The sequence below is a fragment of the Panthera uncia genome (assembly GCF_023721935.1).
Source record: "Panthera uncia isolate 11264 chromosome C1 unlocalized genomic scaffold, Puncia_PCG_1.0 HiC_scaffold_3, whole genome shotgun sequence".
Lineage (NCBI taxonomy): Eukaryota > Metazoa > Chordata > Mammalia > Carnivora > Felidae > Panthera > Panthera uncia.
The window spans coordinates 80999182-81011334 of record NW_026057584.1 but is presented as its reverse complement, the minus strand read 5'-3'; the positions used below and the strand labels follow the sequence as shown (position 1 = coordinate 81011334).

At 37.3% G+C, this 12153-nt stretch overlaps 1 protein-coding gene across 1 annotated transcript; it reads left to right on the top strand.

Annotated features, from left to right (window-relative positions):
* Positions 1–4622: 4622 nt before the first annotated feature.
* LOC125911414 (ATP synthase F(0) complex subunit C2, mitochondrial-like) lies at positions 4623–5012 on the top strand. The gene has a single exon (XM_049615269.1). It carries the CDS (start codon positions 4623–4625, stop codon positions 5010–5012), a length of 390 nt encoding a protein of 129 aa, XP_049471226.1.
* The last annotated feature ends 7141 nt before the right edge of the window (positions 5013–12153 follow it).

Below are 12153 nucleotides of genomic sequence, written 5' to 3'. Positions count from 1 at the left end.
GCTCTACATTATTCTAAAACAGTATAGACAGTTGAATTGTGTTCGGTCATGTGACAGATTCCCAAAGGCCATTTTCATGACACCTGTATCGGTCCCCCAGTTGTACAGGTGTGGAAAAACAAACCCACTCAGATCACTACTGACTTGTCTAGGTGTTTCTCCTCCTACACCTCTCCATACCTCTAATGCATCTGTTAATAAACCACAAAAGCTTACAATTCCAGTTACACTAGATTATGAAGTTTTAAAGCATACCCAGTACTTTTTTACTTTCATGCTTTTGCAAACCTTTCCTGTTCCATCCATCTATATCTTCTCTTTCTTCTTCTATTTCTATTGAGATCTCAATTTTCTTTGAAGCTGTCTTTTTGAAGCTTTCCCCAAGCTCTCCAGTGAAAATTAAACCATTCTTTGTTCAGTTTTCTCATACCAGTTTGCATCTTTTAGATGTACACTTAACTTCCTGCCTTATGATTCATACAGTTGTTGTGCATGTTTCACATTATATTAGACATTATGCTACTCTAGTCCTTACTGTGAAGGAGCTCATAGGCTAGCTGAGGAGGCAGACATATAAACAAATTTACACAATTTAATGTGATATGTATTTATAAAGGTACACAAAGGTAGTGGTGATACGATACACATGAGAAAATAAGCACTAAAATGTTTAAATTAACTTATACAATTAAGATTATAACTTCATTTAGAATAGTCCAATCTAGGGGCGCCTGGGTGGCTCAGTCGGTTGAGTGGCTGACTTCGGCTCAGGTCATGATCTCGCAGTCCGTGAGTTCGAGCCCCGCATCGGGCTGTGTGCTGACAGCTCAGAGCCTGGAGCCTGTTTCAGATTCTGTGTCTCCCTCTTTCTCACCCTCCCCTGTTCATGCTCTGTCTCTCTCGGTCTCAAAAATAAATAAACGTTAAAAAAATTAAAAAAAAAAAACAACGAATAGTCCAATCTAGAATGAAGTGAAGTAGAATGTTTTAGTGGTTATTGTATATAACTTCCTCTTCTGTTAGCTTATAAGTGCCTTGAGGACCTGGCTTTGTATTATTTATTTATTTCCTATTGTACCTAGCACTACTATAGATATGTAGAATATACTCAATAAATGCTTGTTAAATTGAATTAATTTCCAGGAGTTACTGATTTTAGAAAAACTTAATTGCACAGTCTACAACTTAATATATTATGTCTGCATATTCAGACTGCTATTTGATTCCTAATTTAAGATGTTAATTGTAGGGAAAGTGACAAACACAAAATTTTTAAATCTGCATTATTATTTGACTCTTTCTCAGTAGAACTTTTGAGAGACTTATTGTAGACTTACACTGTAGACTCATTCCATAAGCACTGCCTTTGCACAAAATATTTATGGAATTGCTTTTGTTCTGTGACACACTATTTTGAATCTACACACTAATTTCATCTGAATTCTGAAACCAACTAAATGTCATCTCAAACTAAGTTTAGTGGGTCAAAAGTTATGTATGCCTTTTTTGGATCAAAAACAACAAGAGATCTTGTGTGGTGCAAAAGCTAATTGTAAAGGCAATTAACAAAATATAAATTCCAAAAATACTTCAAACAATTCCAGCATTTCTGGGGTTGGTTTATAACTTCCCAAAATAACCATTTTGAAAGACAAAACTGATTTAAAGTATACATATTAAAATACCAGACTCTTCATAGGCCCAGTTAGTAACTCTGGTTTATTAAGAAGAGTTACTGGAATTTATTAGGAAGAAAACTGGAATTGAAGCATTTTATTGTTTCCTGACTAATAATCAATCTAATACTATTTTGAATTGTTATGAAACTTTTACCTGCAAAACTGATATCATAACTTATTTTCAACTAGAGAATATCATTCTTTTTTTCATCATTTTATTTCTGTAAAAAATGTGATTATAGCTCAGTTTTTCATTTTTTTAAGATATTTTTCATCATAAGAAAATGTTTACATTCATGAAACATTTCATGAAATCATTATATTCATTCTTTTCATCAGGTAGTGATAATGAAAGGTGAGACCAAAAATCATCCTCATTACCTGATTAGCTGATCCTTTACCTGAAGGAGCCTAATCTGGAAATAAGACCATGGACATGTCGGATGGAGCAAATACTTTAAAACAGCATTTATTTCAGCTGCACTTACTCAGTTTCTGAGAAATGAAATAGGAATTGAGCTACAATTTACTATTGCTTTAGCCAGAAAGAAAAGAATTGCCAGTCACATTAATCCTATAGACATGAAGAGATAGATCTATTTAAGCAAACAAATACCTTTTCAAAGCCTTTGAACTCATTTGAAATATCCATTTACTTCCAATTTTTTCCTCTGACTTCAAAGTATTTTATTTTACATTTTATAAAGTCAGCTTTTATAGGAAGCAGTTACCATTTTTCAGTTTCCCTTTAATTAGCATCTTATTTATAAATAATAAAACAATTGTAAAATACTCCAGACTTGACTAATTAATTGTCTGATAAAATTCACTTGTAAGTAACTATTAGAAAATACATAGTTTCTAAAAGATTCAAACAGGTTTATGGAGCATACAACCATAAATATCAAAGGGTAAAATAGAGATTGGGGGATACTAGCCTAACATTTTAAGTTTGATGAGTAAGGATGCCACCTGAGCTGCTGTCACATGCATGACCTACAGTGATTTGAACAACTGCATATTCATATGTTTTTATACAAAACATATATTCACAAATAATATCTAACATGTCCAGATTTTAAATAGGCTACTTTGGTTTTTGTGAAAATCTTTTGTAAGACCATTGCTAGATATAGTTCGCTTTTTGAAGGAGTTGGGCTTTGTTATTAACAATTATAATAGTAACAACATTTGCATATTGCTTTATGTTTACCAAATTTTTAATTCATTTATTGTCTCAGTTGATCTTAGAAGTAGTGGAGATAATGGTTATGAGGTAGATAGGAGTTAAGATTCATTTGGTTGCAGTGAAGAACATTCTCCCTCTCTGCCCTACCTCTCCTACCCCTCCCTACCCTTCCTACAGCACAGACACACACACTGGCTTAGACTAAAAAAGGATATTTTGGTCCATAGCATGGAATGGTCTTCAGATAGGCTAATTTGGAGCTGACCTGGCTCCACTGTCAGCTCCACACTTGATGACACTGGCAGTTTTTAGTGTCACTGGTCCTGATTTGGTTAAGTGCTCATCCTTGAACACATAACTGTGGACAGTGGGATAGGGTAGTATGCTGAGTTACTTTGGCAGTAAGACCCTCCTCTAGAGCTGGGAAATGGATAAGTTGTCCAAAGGAAAATCAGTATACAGTTACCAGAAGTAGCAGAAAAGTGTAGTAGGGAGGCAAACATCAAATGTCCATTCCAGCAGGTATCATCTCCACTTTACAGATGAGAAAATGAATACTCTGAAAGGTTAAATGACCTACCCAAACTTAGGTCTTCTGGTTACAAACCCTGTTCCTGGATGCCATTTATTTTTATAAAATAAATAAATAAATAAAATAAAGCAGTAATGGATTTAAAAAAAGGGAGAGACGTGATTCCAAGTATGACATTTATTTCTAGTTATGTTTCAAAGTATACCAGTCATGATTAATTTTAAGGTAACAATTGAGTCTGATCTCTGTGGGGTGGTTGAACAACATGTTTATGGGGAATAAATTGCTCCAAGTTCTATGGAAGGGCGTGGAAGGAAGTACAGCGGATATGATTCTGACAATAAAGAATTAAGAATTTGGAATTACAATTAAAATAGCAATTATTTATTAACCATTTATTATGTCTCAGGCAGTGTGCTAAAGACTGTTCCTGTATCAATTAGCAATCACAACATTACTGTGAAATAAGGGTTTTACAGATAAAGAATCATAAGCAAAAAGAGGTCCAAGATTATATACTAAAAAGAGGTAGAACCTCTAAAGTCTAGAAGCCTCTACGAAAACAGTGCGTGTTTTTGTTTTTCATTGTTACCAATTAAAGTAGCAATGTTTAAATACCTGCCAAGTACTTGCTGGCTGCCATAGCAGGTGTTTGTCTGGTGCAACACTTTTTTTCTAAAAACTTGCCCTATACGATTGTATAATACAACAATTCATATGCAATGACACTTAAGAATTTATAAATGCCTGGGGCTCCTGGGTGGCTCAGAAAGCTAAACATCTGAGTCTTGATTATGGCTCAAGTCGTGATCTCACAATCCAAGAGATCGAGCCCTGCGTTGGACTCTGCACTGACAGTGCGAAGCCTGCTTGGAATTCTCTCTCTCTCTCTCTCTCTCTCCCCCTCCCCTCTCTCAAAAAAAATAAATACTTTAAAAAAAAGAATTTATAAACACCTATTAAGTTTCACAGATCATTGTTAATGGTAATCTTATGCTATTTTTTGTTTTGTTTTGTATTTATAAAAATTACACATGGACATAGTTTAAAAAGTCACGGAGTCCTATGAAACTTAAAAACAAAAACAAAACAAAAACAAAACAGAGGCAGTCCCCTGCTCTGCAATTCCTTCCACCAATTTTCTGATTCCCAGAAGCAGTCATTTTCAGTTTATTTTTAGCTGTTTCTTTTTATATTTATGAAAAAGAACATTCTAAATAATATGATTAGTCTCTGTCTTCTCTGCACCGGGAGCAACTCTCCTGCCACAGTCCCTCATCCCCTGAAAATGTACGCCTGTGCAAAGTTCGTCTCTGCCCCCTTCTTGGTCAGGAGCACCTCTCAGCTGTCGAGCCTATCACTGTCTGCAGTGGCACTAAAACCACCAGAGACACTGACAGATGAGAGCCTCAACAGCTGGGCAGCCCCACGTCCCCTGACCTCACTTATTCCTAGCCACAGTTTCCAAACTAGCGCTGTTTCAAAGCACATCGACACAGCAGCCAAGTTCATTGGGGCTGGGGCTGCCACAGTTGGGGTGGCTGGTTCTGGGGCTGGAATTGGGACTGTGTTTGGGAGCCTTATCATTGGTTATGCCAGTTCTGAAGGCTGAAAGTCCAAGATCAACGTGTCAACAGAGTTGGTTACTGGGGTATAATTGAAGACTGTGAGAAAGAATCTCTGAAGACTGAAGACTGTGAGAAAGAATCTGTTCCATGCCTCTCCCTTAGCTTCCAGTGATTTGTTGGTAATCTTTAGCATTCCTTGACCTGTAGATCTGTGCCTTCATGTTCAAATGGCATTATCTCTGCATGCATGTCTATGACCAAATTTTTTCTTTCTATAAGGATACCAGTTGTTGGATTAGGGGCTTATCCTACTCCACTATGACCTTATCTTAACTAATTACAACTGCAATGACTATTTCCAAATGAGGTCACATCTGAGTTACTAGGGTTAGGACTTCAACATATGAATTGGAGATGGAGGGGAGACACGATTCAACTTGTAATAGATGGAAATTTGCTATGTCAAGATTTTAATTTGGGGGGAGTGCCTAAGTGGCTCATTTGGTTAAGTGTCTGACTCTTGGTTTCAGCTGATTTCATGATTTCATGGTTTGTGAGATCAAACCCTGAACTGGGCTCTGTGCTGACATCACACAGCCTGCTTGAGATTCTCTCTCTCTCTCTCTCTCTCTCTCTCTCTCTCTCACACACACACACACACACACAAAATAAATAAACTTAAATATTAAAAAGATTTGAATTTGGGTCTGCTTCCAAAGCCATTTGTTCTTCCTACTATACTTTGCTGCTTCCTTAAAATAAGAAAGTTATTTAAAATATCTCCTACTTTCCAATGTCTCCCATCTTCAAGCCAAACTCTTTATTGCTGCTGCTAGTTACCTTTCTAAAATGTGAGTTTGATCAGTCACTCTCCTACTTAAAATCTTTGAGTGGCAGGGTGCCTGGGTGGCTCAGTCGGCTAAGCATCCAACTTGGGCTCAGGTCATGATCTCATGGTTCGTGACTTACGCCCCATGTCAGGCTCTGTGCTGACAGCTCAGAGCCTGGAGCCTGCTTCGGATTCTGTGTCTCCCTCCCTCTCCCTCCCTCTCCCTCCCTCTCTCTCTCTCTCTCTCTCTCTCTACCCCTCCCCTGCTCACACTCTGTCTCTCTCTGTCTCAAAAATAAATAGACATTAAAAAAAATTTTTTTTGAGTGGCTTCCAGTGGCTAGCTGCATGAAGTCCAGATACTTTATGGTGGTAAATAGGGTCTTTCTTCCATGCCTGTTTTCTCAGCTTCCTTTCTCATCACTCTCTCCTCCCGTTTAGTCACCATAAACTCCAACCGTACTGACCTTTTTGCAATTTGCAACAAATACATTATGCTTATACACTCCTTCGGGACTGGCTTTCATCCCTCACTTCTCCCAGTATATTCCTTTTATAGTTATTCTCATTTCATCTGGTCAAACCAAAAGACCCTAGACTCATCTTTGATTCCTCTCTACTTCCTCGACTCTATGCATCTATCTCCGCTGTCACCACCCTAGTCTAAACCACCATCATCTCACATAGACTACTGCAATGGCCTCCTAACTGGTCTGTCTGCCTCCATTCTGGACCACTCCATAGTAGAGTGACACTTAAAGTGAAATTGTGATGGTTATTCTGAATAGAACTACCAATGCCTTACCATTGAACTAAGACTCAAATCTGAAGTACTCACAATGCCTATAAGTCTACAAGATCTCTGCTCTCTACCCACTTCACCAACTTCACCTGAGATTATTCCCCCATCTCACAGTATATTAGCTATCTATAATTGTGTAACAATTATTACCCCAGGCTTAGTGGCTTAAAACAACAAATATTTATTATCCCACAGTTTCTTTGGGTCAAGGATTTGGGACTGGCATAGCTAGTTGGTTTTGCCTCAGGACTTCTATTGAGGTTGCAGGCAAGATGTCGGCCAGGGCAGCAGCCCCAGTTAATTCAAGGTTTGGGGCTCGAGGATCAGATTCCAAGGTGTCTCATTCACATGTTGGCAAGAGGTTTCAGTTCCTTATCATGTGGGCCTCTCCATAAGGGTGGTGAGTGTCCTCACAATACCTGGCTTCCCTTAGAGTGAGTGATCCCAGAGAGAAGTAGGATAAAGCTACAATGCCTTTTATGGCCTATGAATTCAGGTTTATTGAGGAATAATTTACATACAATAAAATTCACCATTTTAAAATGTATAATGTGTTGAGTTTTGGCAGATGTATAACATAATGTAACCATCACAATTGGGCTATAGGTCATTTCTATCACCCCAGCAAGTTCTCGTGTGTCTTTATAATCTGTCTCCCCCCACCACCACCTTTACTACAGCCTGTAGCAAACACTCATTTGATTCCTGTCTCTGTACTTTTGTCTTTTCCAGATTGTCATGAAATGGTATAATACAATATGTAGGGTTTGTGTCTGGCTTCTTTCACTTCATGTAATGCTTTTGAGATTCTTCTGTTGTATGTATTATTGCTTTTTATTGCTGAGTAGTATTTCATTGTATAGATGTGCTATAATTTGTGTATCTGTTTACCAATTGATAGACATTTAAGTAGTTCCCAGTTTGGAGCTATTTATGATAAAGCTGTCATAAGCATTCAAAAAAATAAAAATAAATACATCAATAATACGACTATATTTTTACTTCTTGATTTTTTTCAGCTTTGCATATAATCTATTAATTTCCCAGTATGGAAACAGTAAAGTTAAAAGTAAAGTAAAGTAAAGTAAAACTTTAACAGTAAAGTTAAAGTTTTTATATCCCCACCCCATCACCACAAATACTTCATCTTCTCAATACAATTATATCATGATTTTGATGTTTAAGATTTCATTAAACACATTTATATCTTTGTAAACTTAATTCATGGCCGAACCACATCATGTTTCCAATTGTCTGTTTTCCCTAAAATTAATGATTGTCTCATTTTTCTTTTGCTTGGTCTTATGTACTTGTTTCTGATTCAACAGCAACCTCTGTTCCCACGTGGTATGGATTACTTTTCACTATCACCTTTGGACTTCTTGTGTCCCTGTTTTGAGTTGAAACTCTTGTTTTTAATGTCTTTTCCTTCTTCGTTTACTCTCCCATTTTGAAGAAGCACATCTACCAATAGTTTTGGTCTTGCCTGTCTGAATATGTCTTTCTGCTTTACTGATATTTTATTGATATTTAGCTAAATACAGAATTCTGGTTTGGAATTTATTTTCTCAGAATTTTTATGGTCTATCTCTTTGTCTTTTAGTTTCAGTGTTGAAAAGTTGAGAGACATTCTACTTTCTGTTTTATATATTTTTCCTTTCCGGGAGCTTTTATAATTTTCTGTTTGTCACAGAGTTCTAAAATTTTGTTATGATGTGATCTGTTGGAGATCTGTTTTCATTCAGGCACTCAGTGACCCCTTTTAAAGTAGAAATTTATGCTCTTTAATTTAGGAAATTTTTCATAAGTTATTTCTTTGATGATTTTTTTCTCAATTTTCTTTTCTCTTTTTCTGTTAGTTGAATGTTGAACATCCTAGACTGCTCTTCTAATCTTCATATCCTTTCTCTCCTATGTTCTTTCTCTTAATCTCTTTACTTCCTGGGAGATTTTCCAACCTTTCTGTTGAGGCTTCCATTTCTATCATGATTTTGTTTCCCAGCAGTAGTTTCTTGTTTCCAGGATTTTTTTTTCTTTTCTTTTTTTAAAACAATGTGTTTTGGGGGCACCTGGGTGGCTCAGCCAGTTAACTGTCTGGCTTTCAGTGTCAGCTCAGGTCATGATCTCACGATTCATGGGTTCAAGCCCTACATCGAACTCTGTGCTGAGAGTGAGGAGCCTACTTAGAATTCTCTCTCTCTCCTCCTTCCGCCCTGCCCTGCTGTCTCTCTCACTCACTCTCTCTCAAAATAAATAAATAAACTTAAAAAATAAATAAATAAAGCAGTGTGTTTTTGTTTCATGGATGCAGTTCTTCTCTTATCTCTTTAAAGATAGGGTTCTGTTTTTTTAATTCTCTTTCCTTTTTCTATTTTCTGTTTTGGCTTTGGTTTTGGTTTGGTTTTGTTTTAGTCTCCATCTTTCATGTTAGGAGCTTTCCCCAGATGTCTAGCGGTCATTGGCTGTCCCGGTTCATATTTCAGATAGTAAGAAAGGGGGATGCCAGGATAACACATAACTGGAGCTTAATGACTATGAATTCCCTAGATCTGAATATGCTTCTTTGTTCAGGAACCTCCAATATCATTTCATTGAGCACCATTTTTTTTAATTCCAGTTATATTCACCAAAGGAGACTCTTCCACTCTCCAGTTTTATGATGGGCTACTAGCATTCTGCAAACCTAGTAGAAGAGGACTTGGGAGCCTTAATATTTATCATATAAAATTTCATTTAATTCTGTTTTAAATACAGTACTCTACCCTCCAGAATTCTTCAAAATTTCCCAGTTTGGGGAATCTTCTGTTTTATACACTTCAAAGAGTAAATATTTACTCTTCTTCCAGGGTGAGAGAGGGAGGCGTACTTGTTCAGTTGTGAATGGTAGAGAGACAATGCAAAAGACTAATTCTTAAATAGATTTCTAACTAGGTTTGCTCTTACTTAACTCATTTCCACAAGTTTGGGTGCCACCAGTTCCCAAGTTTTTGTGGAAACTGTAGTACAAATGAAATTGCTTCCTGCCTTTACCTACTACCTAAAATGAATTGCTTGTTTGAATCAGCTGTCAGTCAGCTACCATCCTTCTGTCGTCTAGCTTCCAAATTTTTGTTACTGTGATTCATCTCTCACTCTCCTTTTCTTCATTCATTTATGCTTTTTAATAAAAATTTTAATACTAAATTGTATTTTAGTACAGTTTTAAAAAGGAATGTAGTTAAATGTGTATGTTCAATCTACCTCTTTAATCAGAAATCAATATTGTTTTTATTATCCACCAAGTAGTTTCTTTTTAACATTTGTTAGATTTAAGATAAATACCTTTTTTAAAAAAGATAATATCTATTTGGGGGAAATGGGAAATAACTATATCTAATCCTTATCCTCAGTCTTAGGGTATATTTGAGAGGAGTGCTGTTTATGTTTGTATTTTATATTTAAATGCTTTTATTATGACAGAGACCTGCTTCCTTCATGGCATATGGGGATGTTTATTACTCCATCAGCCTGATAACAGTAACTAGGAGCCTTATTTTACAGAGCTCAATCTTGTATATTAATGACATATGACACGATGATCAAATTTTCCAGGGGCGCCTGGGTGGCTCAGTTGGTTACGCGTTCAACTTCAGTTCAGGCCATAATCTCGTGGTTCGTGGGTTCGAGCCCCACATCGGGCTCTGTACTGACAGCTCAGAGCCTAGAGCCTGCTTCAGATTCTGTCTCCCTCTCTCTCTCTCTGCTCCTTTCCCGCTTGCTGTCTCTCTCTCTCTCTCAAAAATAATAAACATTAAAAGAATAAAAAAATTTTAAAAAGATGGTCAAATTTTCCAAATCAAAATCTGGGCAACATAGTTTTAACTTTAGAGAAATTAAGTCCACCAACCATGGGCCAAACAATGTGTTATACTTAATACATGTATGTCACTGTCCCCATGACCATTTCCACAGATAAAGGAAGAATTAATCTTACCAATTGGTAGTTGGTTGGTTACTTCTGAAGTAAAATTGAATCAATTTAGGCTTTAAACCAAGATTTTTACCCTTAGTTTAGAAGGATTTTCTCCTTCCCTTCTACTTCTCCAGGTTCCAGGGAGGCTCATACCTTCCTGTCATCAATGGATGAGTGTGGCTTTCCATACCCCTCTCTCTGCTTGCTTGTCTCCTCTGAGTTATTGCTTGACCCTTGACATTTCGGCACCATGTACCACATTCCACCAAGACATAATTCCTCTTGCTTGGCCTCTGGACTTCATATACGGGATCTACTGCCATAATTCTTGCCACAGTCTCCAGTTGTAAGGACCCTGTACTCTTTGCCCTGTTTCTTCAAACCTCAGTCTCCTTTATGTCTGCCAACTCAGTGTTAGCCACTTTTGCACCCCTCTCATGGCAAAGGCTTCAATAACTTTTCAGATGCTCTGCCACAATACACTGGCATGCTTAGAATCCAAAGAAGTCTCCAAGAAAATCCTCCCAGGTACATTCCTTAGTTATTATCTTCAGTACTCTACACTTAGACATCTCAATGCTCCTTTCCTCCTGGTGGCCAGTATCTTATTTGCTTTGCTTAAGAAAACATCTGCGGGGCGCCTGGATGGCTCAGTCGGTTAAGCGTCTGACTTCACCTCAGGTCATGATCTCGCGGTCCGTGGGTTTGAACCCCGCGTCAGGCTCTGCGCTCACAGCTCAGAGCCTGGAGCCTGCTTCAGATTCTGTCTCTCCCTCTCTCTGTGCCCTTCCCCCGCTCATGCTCTGTTTCTTTCAAAAATAAATAAATGTTAAAAAAATTTAAAAAATAAAATAAAATAAAAGTAACTCTATAGGTACCGAGATGATCAATTGACAAAACATACTATGAAGAAAGCAAGCTGTAAAAGAGTGTATAACCTGCTCTGCTTCTGTAAATACAACTGTAGATTCGCAATGCATTAAACATTTCTGGAGGAATACATGAATCTGTTAACAGAGATTGCCTCTGAGGAGGGAAAACAGTCTTGTCTTGGGGACAAGAGTGGAAGAGAAATTTTCACTGCCTCTTTGTACCTTTCAAATTCTACATCATGAAAATAGCCTATTCAAAAATAAGTAAAAGTTGATCATAAAACATTTATAATTTGACTTTTTCAACCTGCCAGGCTTCAGATGATCTGATTCTCAGCCACAGACAGAAAGTAGCTCTTTTGGCAAAGCTATCTTTTTTTTCCCTTCTCTGCTTCCTGATGTGCCTCTCTTTCTTGTGGAACCTTACTAAAGGCAGCATGAAGCAGCAGTGACCTGCTCTAACATTCTGAAAATTTCCCCTCCGTTAGAAAGAAGAATACTTCAGTAGGAAGATGGTCAGAGTCTCAAATATAACAGATAAGTAGTTTAGCTACATACCTTCATTTGCTAACTTGCCAGACTGAGTTCACCTGACCTCTTTGGCTAAGCCATATCTGCATTTTAGGGTTTGTTACTTGCAGGAATTTTTGTCATCTTCAGGCCTATCACACTGAATAGGTATTTAACACATCGTGATGAATATAAATGAATTAATGAATAATTTTATCTG

Bases quoted from the DNA above. Each gene is read 5' to 3' on its own strand.
- LOC125911414 (XM_049615269.1), top strand. From the start codon at position 4,623: ATGATTAGTCTCTGTCTTCTCTGCACCGGGAGCAACTCTCCTGCCACA.